This window comes from Natrix helvetica (genome assembly GCF_964273705.1).
Source record: "Natrix helvetica genome assembly, chromosome: 1".
Lineage (NCBI taxonomy): Eukaryota > Metazoa > Chordata > Lepidosauria > Squamata > Natricidae > Natrix > Natrix helvetica.
This window is the reverse complement of record NC_138548.1, coordinates 207,968,457-207,989,478: the sequence shown is the minus strand read 5'-3', so window position 1 is coordinate 207,989,478 and position 21,022 is coordinate 207,968,457. Positions and strand designations below refer to the sequence as shown.

The 21,022-nt window shown below is 40.5% G+C and overlaps 2 protein-coding genes across 5 annotated transcripts in view; one reads left to right on the top strand and one right to left on the bottom strand.

The window, feature by feature from the left end:
* Positions 1-21,022, bottom strand: part of LOC309390546 (gametocyte-specific factor 1-like) — a 194,147-nt gene that overhangs the window by 82,912 nt on the left and 90,213 nt on the right. The window lies entirely within an intron of this gene.
* Positions 1-21,022, top strand: part of NCKAP1L (NCK associated protein 1 like) — a 97,757-nt gene that overhangs the window by 26,029 nt on the left and 50,706 nt on the right. For all 4 annotated transcript variants that reach the window (XM_081949903.1, XM_081949904.1, XM_081949902.1 and 1 more), the window contains exons 9-19: positions 1,420-1,576; positions 6,704-6,760; positions 9,163-9,259; positions 11,388-11,491; positions 13,264-13,396; positions 14,233-14,314; positions 14,960-15,018; positions 16,812-16,957; positions 18,157-18,289; positions 18,931-19,050; positions 19,907-20,046. In XM_081949903.1, coding sequence (XP_081806029.1) covers positions 1,420-1,576; positions 6,704-6,760; positions 9,163-9,259; positions 11,388-11,491; positions 13,264-13,396; positions 14,233-14,314; positions 14,960-15,018; positions 16,812-16,957; positions 18,157-18,289; positions 18,931-19,050; positions 19,907-20,046 — 1,228 coding nt within the window. The remainder of the gene's footprint in view (positions 1-1,419; positions 1,577-6,703; positions 6,761-9,162; positions 9,260-11,387; positions 11,492-13,263; positions 13,397-14,232; positions 14,315-14,959; positions 15,019-16,811; positions 16,958-18,156; positions 18,290-18,930; positions 19,051-19,906; positions 20,047-21,022) is intronic.

Below are 21,022 nucleotides of genomic sequence, written 5' to 3'. Positions count from 1 at the left end.
TCTCCCTTCTTATTGTACTTGTTGAGCAAATTGTTATTACTGTTGCTATTATTACTGCTTGTAATTCTGCCTGGATTTAGTACAAGGATGAACGTTCATTCTCCGAGTTTGTGGGTTGGTTTCTGAACATTTCATTACCAAGTTCAGTAACATCTTCAGTAGGGTTTAGGGCCATAATGGCGAACCTATGGCAAGCCATTTCTGAGGGCATGCGAGGCGTTGCCCTGCACACACTGGCCAGCTGATTTTCGGCCTTGATTTTTGGCCATTTTTCTCCGTCAGGAGGCTTCCCTGAAGTCTCTGGCAGGTGAAAAACCACCCAATGTGCAAACCGGAAGTTCAGGAACGGACTTTAGGGAAGGGCCTCCGGGGAGTTGGAGAAGGCCACTTTCGCCCTCCCCAGGCGCCTAGAAAGCCTTTGGAACCTGGGGAGGGCAAAAAATGGACCTACAGGACCCACTGGAAGTCAGAAAACAGGCCTCTGGGGGGGGGGGGGGGCAGGGAGGCTGTTTTCACCCTCCCAGGCTCCAAGAAATGTGCATGCGTGGGGGCCACGGCATGGGGGCATTAAATTATAGGGGTGAAAAAGGTTCTCCATCACTGGTTTAGGGGATATTAGTATCAGTGTTCTTCTGCTTATAAGGGCTACAGGTGTGGGTGTGTCAAGTGAGGGTCTTATGGGTCAGGTGTGAGTCATCTTGTGATAACACTCTTAGTATTTTTACCTTTTACTTTACTTTTGGGATTTAATACTTTTGATTATTGGATCCTTCTCAAATAACTAAGATATTTAATGGCACCACTGTATTGTATGCACTGTCCCAAGTACTGCAACTTTTTGTAACAGATGAGTTGAAAAGTTTCCATTCTTCTTTTGTCCAAGTGCTTTATTATTATTCTTCCCTGTTTTTTCTGCTTCTATAAATAAGGAATAGAATTGAAATCCTTCCTTTCTCCAAACTCAGCTCAGGGTTCTGAAAGTCCGTTCCTCATCAAAGATTTTTAAGAGCAAAACACTTCCAAAACTGAACGTTGTTAGGAAGAGGTAAAATTTCCCTCCTGACAAGAATCATTTCTGCACTTTTTAGCCAATTTTTACATGCAGGATCCCTCTTCCCTCACTTCCTACGAAAATAGGAAAAATATTCCTCCATTATCTTAGCTAGAGTAGATTTGCTTGTCTAGCATCGCATTTGGCAAAACTATGCTCCACGCATTTCCACCTGCCTCAGGCTCACTTCAAAGAAGATGTAAAGATTTGCTGCTCTTTGTGATGCTTTGGCTTAACTTGCCCTATTCATTCTGCTCCCAGCAATTTTTGGACCCCTGCTGGCAATTTTTCAAAACACCAAAGATTTGTATTTCCTTTCCCTCCCCCCACCCTCCCACCTCAGTAACTTTTTTCCCCACTCCATGCAGTGGGATTCTTGCTCTGCCACAGTTGCCTAGGCTCTACCCAGAATTGCCTGGAACTTTGGCGGCTGGCCCTTCGTGGCTCACTCTACATCACACTGATACGAGATGAAGTGCTTTATATTCACAAGGTGACAGAAGAGGCCTTCAGTGGCATTAAAGGGTAAGTAATGTGGTGAAATGTGCAAGAGCTTGTGTGATAATGATCCTGCGCTGGTTAGACTAGGCCAGCGATGGCGAAACTTTTTTGGCTTGCGTGCCATAAGTGGGGGGAGCGCAGGGGTTGTGGTTTGCAGGCATGCCGCACCCATAATGCAATGTGCGACCCGCCCAGTGCACATGCTTTTTTCGCCCTCCCCAGGCTCCAGAGGCTTTACAGGAGCATGGGGAGGGCGAAAACAGTCTCCCCCCGGAAGCCCCGAAGCAGTCAAAACGACCCTCTGAGCAAACCGGAAGTCACTTCCAGTTTGCTCGGAGGGTCGTTTTGACCTTTACCTTACCTTTATTTCGATTTTTATACCGCCCCCTCTCCCCAAAGGGACTCGGGGCCGCACTCCGAAGGCTTCAGGGACCTTCAGGAAGCTTCCCTGAAGCCTCCGGAGCAGTCAAAATGACCGAGCAAAATGACCGAGCAGACCGTTCCTGAACTTCCGGTTTGCCCGTAGGGCCGGTTTTTTGCACTCCGGAGGCTTCAGGCATGCCATAGGTTCGCCATTATTAGACTAGGCTAATACTCACTTTATCCATTGGGACACTGCGCGAGAGAACAGATGCCAAGGATATCAGAGAAGTTGGTCATTTCAGAATTTTTTTAAAAAAATACTTGAGATATTCTCTTCTCCATCTCTTTTATACCATCAGTCCTCCTAGGCTAAAGATAAAGGTAAAGGTTCCCCTTGCACATATGTGCTAGTCGTTCCCAACTCTAGGGGGAAGTGCTCATCTTTGTTTCAAAGCCAAAGAGCCGCTGTCCGAAGACGTCTCCGTGGTCATGTGGCTGGCATGACTAAATGCCGAAGGCGCATGGAACACTGTTACCTTCCCACCAAAGTGATCCCTATTTTTCTACTTGCATTTTTACAGGTATTTGAACTGCTAGGATGGCAGAAGCTGGGACAAGTAATGGGAGCTCACTCCGTTAGGCAGGACTAGGGATTTGAGCTGCCGAACTGCCGACCTTTCTGATCAACAAGCTCAGCATCTTAGCCACTGAGCCACCACATCCCTCCCCTCCTAGGCTAGCCATAATCTAATCTGATGTGTTCCAGAACTGTTGGGAATGCAGATCACTGAATTTCCAATCAGCATGGCCCAAGTTGAAGGATGTCAGATGGGATAGACTGATCTTAGTTTCCTGGATCTGTCTGGATTAGTCTGCTTGCAGAATTATTATCAAATTGCGTGTAAAAGTATATAGTTTCCAAATTCTAGAAATGTGCAGTAATCAGATCCAAGTGGACAAAGGTGCTTTGGCTCTTCTATGGACACCCTCCCTGTATCTTAAAGGAGCTCCTGACAAGTACAGTGAGGGTTCCCATTCTCAATTGTTCAGATTACCATTTTAAATACAGCACCATGTTCCAGCTACTACATTTTAAGAAAGATTCAGATAAACCGAACATCCAAAGAAGGCAGTGAGAATGCTCAGGTGACTAGAAACGAACTCTTCCAAGGAGAGGTTGAGAGAAGAACCTTCAGGAGGAAAAAATAACCCCTGCTGGGATAGAGATATCTATGATCCACTTTTCAGCTATTTGAAGAAGTGTCAGGCAGTGCAGAGGACATGGCATATTAAGATACACTTGGATAGAGAAGTGGGTTCTTAGGAAGTTTGTTTTAATTTTCAACAGAGTTTGAATTAGATTCCTAGCAGGGAGTTATACTCAAGGATCTCACCTACCTTTGAACTTTTGAATTTTATGACTTGACTAGTATTAATAAATGATTAGGAATACCTCTCCAAGGATTCAGTTTGCGGCTTCATATGTCTTCCTTTCAAAATCCTGATACCAGGGACTAAACTAAACATCTTCTATAAGTAAAACTTCTTGCTGGACTTTTGATTCACTGAACAGTGGCTTTATTTAGAGCAGAGATTCTTAAATCATGAATCATCCCCCTTCAACGCCCATGAGCAAATTCGAAGGAGTCATTGACGTGGAGGCTTATATTCACAAAGCAGGAACAAGTTCAGAATGTGTTCCTGGTCCCTCTGGGTTTGCCCAAGCCAAGAAGCAGCAAAGCCCACAGCTGGATTTGAAAGAGGGATAATCCCATAGGTTTAGCTGTCTTTCAAAATCATCCACCAATCACAGTAGCACTGTGACTGAGGTATGGTTTCTTGCTGGCTGATGACTCCTGATGTGGCACCCAGCATGTTGACAAGTTCTGTAGAAGTAAAGTTCTGTGTTAGAAAATTTCAGTGTTTCTGTTCATTAGTTTGGATTTCTAACCTTTAAAAAGAGAAAAGCCTTTTGTGGCATGATAAAAGAAAAGATAAAGCGGTGGTGATAAAAATAAGCTTAAATCAAAAAGTGTGAAGTAAGTTGCATACCTTTGGGGTTGACAAGGATTTTTGTTAGTGGAGAAGAATGTTATCAATATGTAACTTTTCAGAAAAAAACTGTCAGTTGAGAGTATGAAGCAAAGCAAAACCAGAATAATACCTGGAAACAAACCAAGCAGACTTAGTGAAAATAAACTTGAGATTTTTCCATTCAGAGGAAGTTGAACTGAAGAAAAATTGATATATAACCATCCTTGTAAAATTGCTTCTCATCAAATTGTATACAGAATCACCCAGGGGAAAAAAAAATCCGCACAATTGGAGAATATTGTTTGGCAATTGTCAGTACGGTTGACAATTCTGGCAATTTGGTTATCGCTATATTGGACATCTAGTGTCAAACAATAAGAATTGTGTCTCTATTAAATGACACCATTTCCCATCAAACTAAGATACAAATGATCAACTAAATGAAAAACTAAGCAGTAGACCATTTGCTCATCAGACCAATGAAGTGACAGATAGGGCAAAGGATGCTATGTTAGAAATGTTCTTGAAACCAAAATAAATGAAAATTTACTTTCATGTAAAGAAGTGATAAAGATGAGTAAAGCTGAGGGCCTTTTAGAAGATTTGGGTAACTGTATGAATGCAAATCCCTTAAAGTGGACTAATTGCATCATGAGATGCACTGATGGAGCACGTTCTACATCACAATGTCATAGAAACTTTTTAAATATGCCAGAATCTCATAGTTGGATTAGATGTAGGCAAGGTCTTGCTTTGGAAGAGTTGAGTCCAACGATTCATGAAGTTTTACAAACTATTACGTGAATTGAACAAAACTAGACCTATAAAGATTATGTGATGAGATGGCTGACAAATACAGTTTTTCACTGTTTTACGGTGAGTCAAGATGTTTGACACTCATTTTCAAATGGAGAAATGAACTCTTAACTATGAAAAGACATAGTTATCTACAGTATATCAACTGTGATTTCAGTATTTATTTAGTATGCTTTTGATAAACTAAAGATTCTTAAGATCTCATTGCAAGGTGACAATTTCCTTGAACCTGTTGACAAATAAAAATAATGAATGGGAAAGCTAAACTGGAGAAGAGTAAAACTGAAAGACTCAAATATAGACATGTTTCTTGCTTTGAAACGATTGAAAGCGGTAACATAGAGAATAGTAAATATGATTTATATTTAATTCATCTTTATTTGACATACACTTTCAGAGCAAATTATCATGTGCAACGAATCAAAATATAACTGGATATTACTATTCCTGATAAGGATTTCTTTAAAAATAATTTCTGATAATTTCTCTCCCTGAATTACTAATCAGTGTGTAAAAGGAATACAAAGAATTAAGTGAGACAGCTATAATCATTGATTCAATTTGCAACAAAGTGGACAGTGAAAAAACTTGGTTATGGTTAACAACAGGTACATTAAAGAAAGAAACAGAATCACTAATCCTGGCTGCGCAAGAACAAGCTATCCGAACAAATGCCATTAAGGCCAAAATCGAAAAATCCTCTGATGATGCCAAATGCAGACTCTGCAAAGAACTTGATGAAACTGTTGACCACATACTCAGCTGCTGTAAAAAAATCATGCAGACTGATTATAAATTGCGGCACAATTCAGTAGCACAAATGATCCACTGGAATTTGTGCAAAAATTATAATATTAAAACAACAACAAACTGGTGGGAACATAAGCCTGAAAAAGTCACCGAAAATCAGATGGTCAAGTTCCTATGGGATTTTCGCATGCAAACAGACAAAATACTGGCGCATAACACACCAGATATCACACTGGTTGAGGAAAAATAAGGTTACAATCATAGACATCGCAATACCAGGTGATAGCAGGGTCGGCGAGAAGGAACATGAAAAAATGGCAAACTACCAGGACCTAAAAATTGAAATTCAACTATTATGGCGCAAACCAGCAGTGGTAATTCCAGTGGTAGTCGGCACACTGGGTGCTATTCCAAAAGCACTGGAATTACATTTAAAACAGTTAAAACTTGACAAAATCACCATCAGTCAAATGCAAAAAGCTGCACTGCTTGGATCTGCACGTATATTACGAAAGTACATTACGACGTCCTAGGCCCCTGGGTGGGGCCCGACTAGTAATCAATGCCAAATCCGGCAAAACAACTGGCCGCTCGTATAATAATAATAAAAATAATAAAAATAATAATAATAACAACAACAATAATAATCACTAGATTTGAAAAATGACATAAAATTAAGTAAGCATATCCTTCTCATGAAAAATGTGCCTTTAAATTAGTTTCTTTATTGGAAATGAAGGGTTTTTTAAACATTGCAGTATCTATCATACTTTTATGTAATATAGGGATTAAATTTTAATGGTTAAAAGTAAGTGATACAATTATTACTTGACCAACTGTAGTCCCAGTGAAATAATTAGTTTTTAAGGGGACGTACAAATTCAAGTATATTATGAAGGATTACACTTCAAGTTTTGAGAAATTCTGGCTTTGGGAAAAGAAAACAATGGATGAGTTGTGGTGGAATGTAGTCTGGATTCCTGGAAGGAAAGGCTGCTTTCAAGTGAGCAAAGAGGCAGTGGAGCTTAGAGGGTTAAAACAGCTCCTCCCTAGAGTTCCCCAGAATATATCTATAGTTTTGTAAATAGTTACTTTAGTCTGGCAAGATTCTGTCTATAGGTAAAGAACAATAAAGGAAACTGTGCCTGTTCTTGGGGCCTGACAAATGTGCTTTCTCTCTCTTTACAGCTATGGGAAACGTATCACTGATATTAAAGATTGTAAAGAACATGCTCTACAACAAAGGTAGGAATGTCCAGGCCCTCTCTGGCTCTGGGATACTCTCTGCTGTTTACTATATCCATTGCTTTGCTTTATTTGCTTCAGTGTTTGTTTTCTTTTCAGTCTCATCATTCTTCAACTTTCCCTTCTGCCTGCCACCCACCTCCCAGACCCATTTAACCAGAGTTTTCATGATACTTCTTTCTTCATATTACCTTGCAAAAATCTTGGCCCTCTTATGGACATTCTCTTCTGGGGTTGCAGTCCTAACTATGACATGGAGTGAGCTTCTTAATCCCTTTGAGGCTTATAGTTTATGCTAAATTGTGTTTTGCTTTAGCGGTGCTTGTTCACAAGGTACCTTGAGCCAGACCGTAAAGTGTGTATGTGCGTGTGTGTGTGTGTGTGTGTGTGGTCTCTAACAATGCTTTGAGCTTTAAGTACATAGCGTTTATATGCAGTATCCTGAATAACGGGAAGCAAGCTTCCTATAATCTTCTCGGCTGTCCTTGCTACTCTCTGTATGGACCTTCTATCTGAGGCACTGCTGTCACCAAACCAAACAGTGATGCAGTTTGTTAAAATGCTATCAGTTGTGCCTCTGTAAAAAATGGCAAGGACAGAACGAGCAAGATATGCTCTCCTCATCTGACGCAGGAAATGCAGACACTGGTTTACATGCTTCACTAAGTGTGGAGAGACCAATTCAGTTTGTTAGTTATCCTGGATTGCTGTATGATCCCAGCCAATAGCATGAATAGGTCATGGTTAGAATTATGTTTGAAACCTGACATGCTAATAATGGTAAACAAGTAGCAACCTGTCCTGCTTCTTTCCTCCACCCCCATCTGTTGTGCATCACAATTGGCAACTTGGCTATCTCATCCTATCATGAGAGGGGAAGAAGTCAGACTCAGGAGAAGCATGCCTCTGTGTGCCAGATGTGATGGAATAGCTGTGGGAAATGATGGTTGTCTTCATGTCTGGAACCCAAGGGCATCCTTTTGACCATGGAGAGGAACAGTTTTCTGGCCTAGATAGGTCTTTTGTCTTATTCAGTGGACGTCTAATGAACTATAACAATCCCAAAGGCAAGGATGGAATGAGCTGCCACAGAGTCCCGGCTGCTACTTCTCTCACTTTGACTGTAGATTTAAATGACATTATCCAGTTGGTAGCTCTGCAGTATTGCCTAGTTCTGCAGCCTTTTCTCCATTGTAACTGCAGATGCTCCTGGCAGTACTTTTTATAGAGGTGCTGATTAAATACTGTCTTGATTGTCAAAAGATAAAGGGAGGTTACATTTTTATTTTAATTGGTGAGCGTTGAGATAATTTTACTGCAATAAACAGAAATCTGCAGGCCTTTCGTCATCGTGGTTAGGTATTGAGAATTGTAGCTCAGCAGTCTTTGGAAAGTAACAGCTCTGGTATGTAGGAAAATTCAAGATTCAAGTTCTGAACGAATGGGCAGACTTTTTAGTGTGTACAAAGCATGTCAGCAGAAAATTGAACATTCAAGTCAAGCTTGTCTTGTGATGTTTTTATGGGCCACATCCATGTTATTTTCTCAGCAAGGATACAGCTTGGTGGGCTCCCATCCATGTAACAATGAGGTTCAACCTTCTTAGCTTTATGGGATCAGACAGCATTGGCCAGATGCTACCACCTAGCTGGGCAATAGATAATTAACACAAATCTGTAGTTCAGGTGTAGAATGAGAGTGATTAGAAACTTGAAACCTGTGCCTACCACAAACCCATGTACCAAATCCTCAGCTTTGCAAGCAATCACACCACTGCACACAAAAGAATCTGCGTTCAGATTCTGTCCAGGCATTTCAGCACCACAACACTAAGAAAAGCAGAAGAGAAATGGCTGCTTTTCTCCATAATGGCTTCCCAAAAACTTCATCTTCCGACATGCAAAACACAAACCACACCACACCACACAGCACTGGCCCTCAACCAACTCACAAATCCCACCCCCACCACCAGTTCACCTCCCAATGACCTTGACCTGATGTGATGTCCTTATCACAAGACCCATCGCAAGACTCACAGCTGACCTATCACAAGTTCCTCACTTGACACACCCTCACCTGAAACCCTTATAAAGAGAGGAACATTGGCATCCCCTCAACTTTGCTGAAGATGTTACCGAGCCTGGTAACGAAAAGTTCAGAAACCAACCCACAAGTTCGGAGAACGAACCCCCACCCCCCCTAACACAAATTTACTTACCTTGATCTAAAAAGGAATAGGGGAAAATTCCTGTTTTGGCCTACCCAGTATTACAATCTTTTCTTTATGCTGCTTGCTATGGCCAACAAAAAAAAAATGTTTTCTCATGTTGATGACATGCAGGGTGGGCACTGGGAGAGGTGGGATTCTTTTCACATGAATTCTTTGGCTGGTTTCTTGACAGTGGACAATTACATCGAGGCCGGCGTAGTTTCTTGAGGAATGCTGTGCGGGAGATGGAGACTATTCTGGCCAATGAACCTGGACTGCTGGGCCCCAAGGTAAGTTGGTCAGGGAGATATAGAGGTGGGCAAGAACTAAGAGCTGTGAAAGTGCAAGCAGATTTATTTATGCTGTGTGTGAGCCGTTAGAGTTGGGCCAATGCAGGCACAAGAGAGATTTGTGCACATAAAATGCACACAGGCCTCTCTATATGGGAGAAGGATGAAGCCAGAGCAAGTACAAATTACAACCAATTGTTTTAGTGGGTGTTCAACATTACAACAGCCCTGAAAAAAAAAAAAGAACACTGGTCCATCACAGCATCTCATGGCCACATGATCAGAATTCAGGCACTTGACAATTGGCATGTATTTACACCAATCGTAATGTCCTGGGATCAAAGGATTGCTGTTTGCAACCTTCCCAGCCAGCTTCTGGCAAACAAAGTCAATGGGGAAAGCTTAACAATGAAACAAATCCCTTTACCATTGCAGTGATTCTCTTGACAAGCGTGGCAAAGAAAGTCATAAAAATCAGGTGCCGTTGTGGTCGTACGTTGAGGACTATCGGTATTCATACACCTCCATTGGCTTATTGGTTCTTGATTTGAAGTGCCCCGGTCTCTGTCTCTACTAATGGCTTGTGTTTTGTCAATAACTGATGCTCGGTTAACAGCGGAATAGAAACATGTTTTTAAAAAGAGAAGGCTTTTGCGCTGTCAGTGCCTGATGTTGTACACAGTGTTAACAAGCAAATGAAAATAATAATATTTACCTCGGTTTCCTGGTTGAATTAACGATGCCTAAAGGCATTTTTCCTATTTGTGTGCTAGATTATACTTACCCATGGCGAGCTTTTCTAAACTCATTCTGCATGAATCCTGGGTAAAATAATGAAGTGATTTAAAGAGTGGAAAAGAGCTGGAAAAGATTTCTACCCTTGCTTGTCTGCTTTTTGTCTTTTTCTGTATTGCCCCACCTAGCTGTTTTTCTCCAGTTAACCCTTTTTGCAACCATCCTAGCAAATAGCTGTTCTAAGAATTATAGGAATTGGTATGAATTCTGAAAAGGCACCAGGCTGGAGAACTGCTCCAGAGTACATGTAACACAGGTGGTACCCAAGATAACTACCAAGGAACACACACACACACACACACACACACACACACACTCACACACACACATCTGATAAAGGAACATAGCTTGGGAAGCTATGAGAGAGCCATTAAAGAGGAAAGAAAGGAGCAAATCATTAAGGGACACCTTAAAGGAAGAATTACATAGCCCTAGGATAGAAGGAAATGTGAGAAATTCAAAATCATCATCATCTTTTTTTAGTATAAATGCAAAACAATGCCATGTTGATTTTGTTTAGTGTAAGATTCTCAAAATGTTGATAACCTTTCAAGATTCTGCTATTCTACCTCAATATTTCTTAAAGTGTAGTCCCAGAACTCCTCCCTTTCAGGGGTCTACAAAACCAAAATTATTGGCCAATTTACGTTGAAAAACCATAAAATATAGAAGTCCAATCAAACCATTGTGTAAAGAAGTAGCAGCAGCAAATGCATAATTTTTAGTTTTAGATATGATAAATATTGATAAATGTAAACCATACAAACAAAAACTCTTTTGAGATCCTTCTTGATTTTTAAATTTGGGAAGAGATTCTGAGGGAAAAAAGATTTTAAAACACTGTTCTACCTTACTACAATAATGGGCATTGCTGGAAACTGTGGCCTACCATTTCTACCTTACAAATATTTCTTCATTCTTTCCTTTAAAGTTATTTCCTCTTCTGTCTCATCTACTTGCTTCCCTCCTCCCTCCTTCCTTCATCACTTTAGTCATGAAAGAAATCTTTGACACATGGAGAGAACATGAACCAGAACTAAATGTGGCTCTTTATACTGATTCCAGCAATTTTAATAATTGGTCTGCCGATTTCAGGTTCTTCACTTCTTTAAAGTTCTTTTTCACGCTTTAAATCACTCCATTATTTTGACCCAGAATTCACAATGGAACAGAGATTTGTGGAAGCTATTTGTAGTATTGAGATATGTTCGCCTGTCTACTCTAAAATCTTTGGAGAAAATGAACATAATTTTCATAAACTGGAAATTCTACTTGGAATGAATGCTCAACTCTCTTTTGTCTGATACTCCTCCCTCCCTTTCAATATCAATAGGCAATTTATGTCTTCATGGCTCTGTCGTTCTGCCGGGATGAGGTTGCCTGGCTGTGCAGACACAGTGAGCACAAAGGCAAGAACCAAGAGGAATTCACTGACAGGTATTGATCAGGTTGGGGAAGTGTCATCCAAGGATTTTAGACCTGAGGTAAACTCTAAAGCATGGGTGTCAAACTCATCGTGTCACTTTGCCGTCACATGACACACTGTGACATTTCCCCCCTTTGTGGGGCATGATGCATTTGGCCCGCAGGCCACCAGTTTGACTCCCCTTCTCTAAAGCTTTCAAAGTTAATGAACCTACCTGGTTCACTATAGCTGCCAAAATGTCCTTTTCTACACCACTGTTAGAAATGCAAGATCTAAATCTTCCAAAGGGATGGGAAAAGACCACTTGAAAAATCATTCTTTCTTTTCTTCAGGGGATAAATGTTCACATTTCATTTTGGAGTATATTCCTGTCGTGCTAAATTATGGTTTGACCAATTGGCCATAAGGCCTGATCTACACCTAAAAACTTAAGTCATTAAACAACTGGCCAAAGAGCCTATGTAGCTTAACATGATGGCTAAACTTGCGATTATGAGGCCTGATACTTCTGCCCACTGGATTTGCAACCCAAAGTCATAGAACTGAATAAACTCAATCTTCTTTTTCTCAGCACTGTTCTTACCCGCTGCAACTTGCAAACTGCACTAATGGGAAGTGGAAAGCAAAGAGAGTGATGAGGAATTAGTCTCTCCAATCCATAAAGCAAGGGTAGGAGAGGCAAATTCAGATGTCCATTCGTCTTGACATGGAGGGGAAATAAAAAGATACCTCTCCTCACAATTTTGGCAGTTTTTTTTGTTGCAGGGTAATCTTGCTGCAGACTGAGATAACGATTTACCTCTGGCAGGACATTACAACAGATGAAAGCTCTTTAGGAAGTAGAATAGGACTTAGGACAAAATAGTCCTAAAATAGAAACAAGCCAGGAGTTAGCATAGCTGTGACAAGAGAATTTTGAGACAGGAGATCCTTGTTTTCAGACGCATGCATGGCTCCCCTCACAGGTATGCATAGGGTCATTTTACTAGTCTCTCCTCACAGGTATGCATAGGGTCATTTTACTAGTCTCCCCTCACAGGTATGCATAGGGTCATTTTACTAGTCTCTCTTCACAGGTATGTATAAGGTCATTTATAGTTCTGTTGTGTCTGTCCATGCTAAATTGTTCAGAGTTCATTGGCTAAGCTTGGGAAGTAAATGCTCCACTTCAGGGTCGATTTGCATACTGGAGGCTGCAGCAGTTTTTATACCATACCATAAACATCACTGCAAAAAAATAGATAGGAGATGAACTGGATTAAATTATTGGAAGATTTATTCTATTGAAAGTTATCTTTTAACTGTTGGATTGTAATGCAATTTTCATCCCCTCGCATCTCCACTAATTGCCAGGTTTAAAGTAAATTAAGAAGTGTGCAAACCAAACGCAAATCCAGCTTTTGCATGTAGAAAAGATACACAAACTCAGCATACAGAGAAGGCAAGATGAGGCACAGAGAGGCAGCATCTGCATGGGAATGTTTGCTGTTGGGGAACAGTTTGGTCTGTCCCCTTACCCACTTTATGTATTCCTTGGCTCCCAGCTTGTGTGTCTGTTTGTTAAGTTGTTCACATCTGGGCACAGCATGCAATATTGTACTGTGGTTTTTTTTCAAGAGAGTGGATGTTTGTTTCAAGGGTCTGAATAGTTTGGCAAATCTCTTTGTTGTGTGTTTGTGTGGGGAGCTGGTAGTGGCAAAAAATCAGCTTTGTAGCAGCAAAAAAAAAAATCTTGGGCAGGATTGCTATGCTTCTTCCAAAATCCTATTTATTTTCCTCACAGCTGCTTGGCTGAACTGCTGTTTCTGATGGAAAGACTACGCAACTTGCTTAAACAGTACCAAAATGTCATTCAACGGTACCATGTACAATATTTGTCACGCTTTGATGCCCAGGTGCTTGGTAATGTCATACAGGTATGGAAACAGCATAGAACTGAGGTCAGTGGCATGATGTATGGGGGACTGGAGCAGGACCCAGTGAATAGAGTCTGTCCTGAAGAGATAGAAAAGATTGGGTGGGAAAAAGTGAGAACATGAAAGAATTTTAAGTATTAAATTAAGTATTAAAATTACCGACTGACTGACTTTGGGCCAGTCACTCACTCTTAGCCCAGTCCAGTTCATGTTTTTGTTGTGGGGAACATAGGAGGAAGAATTGATTATCAAATATGGTTGCTGCCTTGAGTTGTTTATAAAAAATAATAAAGGTGGTCTATAAACAAACAGTTAAGGCATGAGGTTAGAAAGCAGACGATCATGAATTCTAGGTCTGACTTGGGCACAAAGCCAATTGAGTGACTTTGGGCCAGTCGCTTTCTCTCAGACCTAGGAAAGAGGCCACGGCAAACCCAAAAAACTGCAGGGATTTGTCCAGGCAATTTATGAGAATCAAATACGATTGAATGGAAGAAAGAAAAAGTATCTGGATGCTGGCAAAAATCTTTATCTGCTGCCAGAGTGGATGAATTAGATGAAATCAGTCCTGTTTTTTCAATAGAAGAGAAGCTGCTTCACAAGTCACAAATTAGAAAAGGGAGTCAGTAAAGCCCTTTAAAATGATTTCCTTGCCTTGAAGCATCTGTTACTTATATTGATGGTTGCTTCTCTTTCTGAAGACATTTCAGGCGAGACGCGGCATTAAATCAGACAGCACAATTCCTTTAAATAATTGCGTGCGGTAAAGTTCAGTGTAAACAAACCACCAAATAACAAATTGTTGTCTTCACTCGAAGCCCTTTTCTTTCATGCAGGACCTGACTGTGTGCCCTGAAGAGGAATCAGTGATTATGTCAGCTTTTGTCAACACACTCACATCCCTGACCATCAAACAGGGTAATTACGCTGTCAGCTAGAAGTTTCTGTGTCTCTTTTCCCTGCCCTCAGTGCAGAAGGTTCGTACTTCAAGAGGCCTATATAAAGGTCCCTCTAGAAGAGTAATTCAAACATGGTGCCAGAAAAAGGTTTGGGATTTTATAATAGGCACATACTACCGATGCTGTGTGTTTGCTTTGTGTGCACATTAGCTGACCAGGGTGGGGGAACTATGGCCCTTTTATGACCTGTGGACTTCAACTCCCAGAATTCGTGAGTCAGCATTCTGGGAGAATTCTGAGAGTTGAAGTCTACCAGTCATAAAGAGGGCGTGGTTTCTCACCTCTGCCTCAGACATTGAAAGAAACTTGGTTCAGATTTTCTGTAGTTTTTTTTTTAAAAATTGGACCATACTTTCTTACATGTGGAATTGATTGGATGCTAGTAGGACTATACCAAAGCTGCAGATATACTACCACTAGAAGCGAAGTCCTTATGTAGTCTGTAAACTGTTGCGGAGAGAGCTGTGCACAGCTAATAGTTCTTTCAGCAGCAAAGTCTTATTCTACTTGATCTTGAATATATTTTTTTCATCTTAAGCAGCAGAAATAAACCCCCGAGGCTCTTTGAGTAAGTGTTGTATTTTTTCATGCTTGTCTTTTGCAGTTGATGGCAAGGAGAAATTTGAATTCAAGGGACTGCGATTGGATTGGTTCAGACTACAGGTAAACAACTCTCCAATCACCTTTCCTCCCTTTTCTTCCCCTTTCTCCTGTAATAGCTCCTAGGATGTTTGGAATATTTTATGCTCTGTTAGGATTTTGTATTGCCTGTAGCTCCATCTATTCATTGGGATTGAGTAACGGAGAGCTGGGTTGCACATTGTGCTTGTCACACACTGAGAATTCTGCAGGCAGAGAACGAGAACTGACTGGGTAGTCCCTCTTTTCCAAGTGTACATTTCAAAATGTAACTTTTCCTAGAATTTGCGTAGGGGATAAGGAGGGGGAAAATTGCTGCTAAAGAAAGGGAGATGATAGACAAGAAGAAAAAGAGTCTCCTCCTTCCCATTGCTCAGCTCCTTAACACTTTCTATCCGCTGGCGGACAGAGGGAGGGACTTACAGAAGTATACATACAGGATACTTTGAGCTGACGCAGTGTAAATTGCAGGCATTCAAATGCAGTTTACACTAAAGGAGCTTTAAAATTTTTTGCTCATATTGTTATTGGCTTGAGAAAGCATTCAAAAGAGCCATGGTGGCACAGTGGTTAGAATGCATATTGCAGGCTTGCTCATTGCTCACTGCCAGCAGTTCGATCCTAACAAGCTAGAGATTGATTCAGTCTTTCATCCTTCTGTGGTCAGTAAAATGAGGACCCAGATTGTTGGGGGCAGTATGCTGACTCTGTAAACTGTTTAGAGAGGACTGTAAAACATGAGAAATAGTATATAAGTCTAAGTGTTATTGCTATCAGTAGAGCAAATTTGAAATTACTGGCCTATCAGCTTCTGGAGGGTTTCAAATAGTCTCCCTTTTAGTTAGTTGTATCATTTTCAGTTGTCTGTCAAGAATTTGGGCATGCCAGTAGAGAAAATTTCTTTTTCTAGCACTATCATTTCCATTGGTAAACCCTTTTTAATACGCTGGCAAAATAGCCACTCTAGACACCAATACATTGGTTATGCATCAAAACCGCCCATAGGATTCTTCCAAATTAAATAAAATAATAAATAAGAATGCCAAATGTTGAAAGATCTCATCATTCCTGTGGGATTTTTCTAGATGAGAGTGAGAATTGACAATCTCATAATTTGTTAGGCATTTTAAAAGATGGGGAGAGAGTTGCCTGAAACTTGAAAAGATTGGAAGCCCTGATCTAGACTAAGGTATCAGCTTGTTCTCCATTGGTTAACTATTCTGTTTATTGGTAAATTTTATGCATATGAGCGAACTATTCTAGACTAATTGTCCTCAGTTAGTAGTATATTGTTTTAGACTATTCTAGTCTAATTGTCCTCAGTTAGTAGTATATTGTTTTATCACTATCATCATCATAAGTGCTTTCTTTTTCTTTTTCTATATTGGCCATCCAAACTCCCGATTTGCAAAGTGGTGGCTATATAAATCAGTATAATAAATAAAGGGATGTTAAAAATGGGTTGTCTGATACCTGAAAAGGTTAGAAGATCCTGACCAAGCCTAAGGACAACAGTTGTGTTGATTGTCAGTCCTATGCTTGCTGCCCAGATTCATAATTTGTGAGTTGGGCAGGTAGATAGGTAGGTAGGTAGATATGTATAGATATAGATAATAAATGAAATGGGGCTTTTCTACCATCTGTTTTTCTTTCAAAATATTACATTGCCCTATAAAGCTACATTACATAATCAAGATGATCAGATAATGGGCATATGCATGTAAGTTGCCCCACCGTTCTACAATGTGTATCAATTATGTCCTATTCTGAGAATTTAAAGGTTAGGGCCTTAACAATGGGTTCTTTCTTCCCATCAGGCATACACCAGTGTCACTAAGGCCCCGTTGCAACTGCGGGAAAACCATGATCTTGCCAAGGTGATGAACCTCATTGTCTTTCATACTAAGATGCTAGACTCTGTGGAAGAGCTCATAGTGGAGACATCCGATCTCTCCTTCTTTGGGTATGTATGTAGGACAGCAGAAGACAATGCTGACTGTACAACAGATTTGGGGCATGCAGATTGCGATGGCAGAGTAGATCCAGTGGGTTTTAATATTTCAAGTTCAGTGTTATCTGATTTAGTCTTTGAAAGTTTATTTTGAGAAAGTTAGAGTTTTGAAAAGGAAGGCTGGGGCAGAACTTCCACAGAGGCACGATCTTTTAAGTGATAGAAATGAGATGCCAATCCACAGCAACATTCTGATGGCAGTGCAAATTCTCACCCACCCATTGGTTCAAGGTGATGAGCAGGTCATACCTGACTGCACATGTATGTGTGTGTGCACCTTCCAGTCAGTGTTGACTTCTGGCTACTGCCTGGACTGGTCTTTGCAGTTTTCTTGGCAACATTTCGGAAGTGGTTTGGCCTTGTCTCCTTCTACAACTGAGTGAGGGGGGTTGGCCCAAGGTCATCCAGCTGGCTAAGGTGAGCCACCTAAGGTAAGATTAGAACTCACAGCCTCCTGGTTTCTAGCTTAATGCTTTAACCATTGCACCAAACTGGCTCTCTTACTCAAAACTCCTTAAAACCGATTGTATGCAGATAATTGCTGGGGAAGCTTAAAGAACAGGGGTTTATATTCTTGCTGGACAGTGGCTGAGTCTGGCCTAGGTTTGTAATCAGAGGAATCATGAACAAAGCTACCAATGAGAGGATTTTGTTTGTAGCAGCAGCCCATCTACGCAGCACTTTTCTTCAGGAGTGATCTCCATACCGGATTCATTTTTAAGCCTTTGACACTCTTCAATTCTTTAACAGTTAAGCAGGGGTAGGGTTGTGTGTTTTTGTTTTAGGTGTTATTCGTAACTTGTTATTATATTTTTGTTTTTATGCCAAACTACATAAATGCTTTGCGGGAGAGAAGTGGATAAACATTTCTTAAATAAAAAGTCAGGAAAGCACCATCTGTTGCCAATTGCCTTGATGGGCATTTTATTCAAATTACTCTTTAAAAAAACACACCAAACAAACCCATTAAATAAAAATACAAGAAAGAGTGCTTTCTGCAGGCCATATCATTGGGAGCATTGTCTTTTTTAGTAATTGTACACAGTATCCATCATAGGATTCATTAGAAGAATGAATGGAAAAGGAACATGTGCCTTGAGGTTGCTTGCTTCCACTTGTGTGAGCTTCTTCAGTTTCTATCTCTTTGACAGTTTCCACGTGCGCCATTTGGAGAAGTTATTTGCCTCCTCCTTAGAGGAACCATCCATGTTGCGTTATGTCATTATCTTCCCACTTCTGTGTGCTGATTTCAGTAATGCGATCGATCCAATGTGCCCTGAGGAGGTGTGTACATTTTTGACTCATGAGAAAAAGAAAGACAAACAGCTGGATTGAGAGGTTCTTACCAGCCTATATAAACTTGCTTTTTATGCCATTTCTTATAATTTCTATTGGCCTATCTGGTTTTAAAAAGTAATGTTCTGTACATATTGTATGTTCAATTACATAAGTAGAGAAAAAAGCTTTTTATCTTGTCTACAATGCATACACAAACCAGAAAGTTCCAGATATTTTATCTTAACTATATATATGATTTAAGAAGCTATGCAAATGGCAGTCTTTTGAAGAGTATGTAGTACGGAGAAGTAAGATAGCAGAGGTGGTTAACTGTGGTTTTAATATTATTATTATTATTGTTGTTGTTGCTGCTGCTGCTGGGCCTGTTTTTATTACAGTAAGCATTAAATTCTTATGAATAGACAAGGTATCAAGGGCTTGACAAACACATAATTTTTAACTTTTGGAGATGAGCACATAATTTAAGATATGAACCTTATCATATGCACTAGGAATCAAGCCCAGTGAGGACCATGAAGCCTATTTTTTAATGAACAAATGCTATTTTCACTTACCCAAGGAGCTGATCACAATCGTAATACACAAGCCGTGTAGTGAACTGAGGTGATTTTTGCTTTCTATTCCAGTATCCACATCTGCGCACCTGTGCCTTGGCCATATGCAACAACTTCCTGGAGGAGATTGCAAAGCAGACTTCGACCTGCATCCTTGATGCTTGTGCTGAACACTGTAATCTGAACGAGCAAGTGAGTAATCCAACTCCATATGGGATGCTGAGGACCAGACACCATAGGTAAACCATGTACAAGGACTCCAAGAAGGCATAATAATCTGCAAGATGAAAAAAAATCCATCTGAGAAAGATGGAATTTTGGAATAATACTGTAGATTCTATAAATTCTGATCCTTTGAACGTAAGATTAAAGCATGTGTTTTTTGTAACACACTAGACATCATGTGCATTTCTCTGGTCACTTCCTGGTAGAGCCGAGGAACAGAAATTATGAATGGGCTGGATAGGCAAATGAATGGGGCTGTGAAGGGCATGTGCTAAATTCTTAGTATAAAACAAAAAGAGTTGGACGCACTCCAATAAAGAAGAATAGTTGTAGCTCAGGGTTAAAATGAGGGGTCCTTGGTGCTCTCTAAGCTTGGTTGTTTTCTTGTGGACAAACCAGGTAACATCGTCAGTACTAGTAATCATCAGTGATATTACCTAGTTAGTTTAGGTAATAAAATGTCTGCAAGACAACAACCAAGCTTCGAGAGCACCAAGGACCCCTCTCACATTTGATTGACAAAAACACTTGGATTCTCCTTGTGGTCAACTAAGCCTTAGATGTCAGCTGGGTTTCCCTGAAGATTGAGTCACCATGTTGCTGGTTACACCGAAGCATTTTGGGGGGATGGTTGATGGGACAAAGCAAATGATTAATACTTGGATTACCAAAGCTTCACATAGTTGACTGATAGCCATGGTTGCCTTGATTTTATTAATTGGTTTTCCACGCTGGTAGGAGAAAAGCTTCTTCTTGATTTCTCAGAAATCCACAGCCAATCATTCCATATGCCCTAACCCTTTATCTTTGTCTTATCTCCCAGCTCTTACCCAAGCACTGTGCACCCACCATCAGCAAGGCCCGAACCAAAAGGGTTCAGAAAAAAACTTCCAAAAAGTTAGAACCAGAAAGGGATAAACCTGGAGCAGAAAGTATTCGGAAGGACCGCAGTCTGGTCACAAAGTAAGATCTTAACAGTCAAATTGTTTATATTTCTTAAACTGATTACCTTTTAGGTAACTTTGAATCTGATGGTTCTGTTATAAGAGACCATATACTGGTAGATACCCTGAGATGTTAATTTAATCCTGAATATATCCTAATACATAACTCTGAATTAATATTATCATAATAAATGTAGCTAATATAATCCTGAATATAATCCTAATATATCCTGAAACATTTTTCATGATGATGAAATAAAGATGATCTAGTGTTTTCAAGATCGCATGTGCTACTTCAGAACTAAGTTTATTCTCTATTTTGTTTGTAAGTATGTGTAATCGGAACCAAAGTAGATATGATGATGGAGATATACCGTATTTTTCGGAGTATAAAATACACCTTTTTTCCTCAAAAAAGAGGCTGAAAATCTGGGTGTGTTTTATACATCGAATTCAGTATTTTTTGCCTCCCGAAGCCCCGTCCTCTTCACCAAAATGGCCGTGCATAGCCTTATGGAGGCTTTCAGAGAGCTCCTGGGGGCTGGGAGGGCCCCCCTCCCAGCCCTCAGCAGCACTCTATAAGCCTCCATAAGGCTATGCATGCATTTTTTTGGACAAAAAACAGGCCCGGTTTTTGCTCTTTTTTGCCCCCCCCCCAGCACTCTGCAAGCCCCCCCAAGGCTATTCATGTCTTTTATTTGGAAAAAAAAACGGGCCGTTTTTCTGAGGTTTGCAGAGTGCAAAAACTCCCCCCCCCCCCTATTGGAAAGCTCTTTAACTGATGAGAATTACATTGATCAAGTACTGTGCCAGCAGAAACAAAATCTTAAAGTTTGTCAGCGATTTCCTTCTCCAGCACATGGATAAATACACCTGGAAACATCTACCTACCAAGTACTCTCTCTCTCCTTACTTACCTACTGTATTTCTCTCTCTCTCTCTCTCCTTCTATCTACCTATCTACCTACCTACTCCCTCTCCCTACCTATCTACTG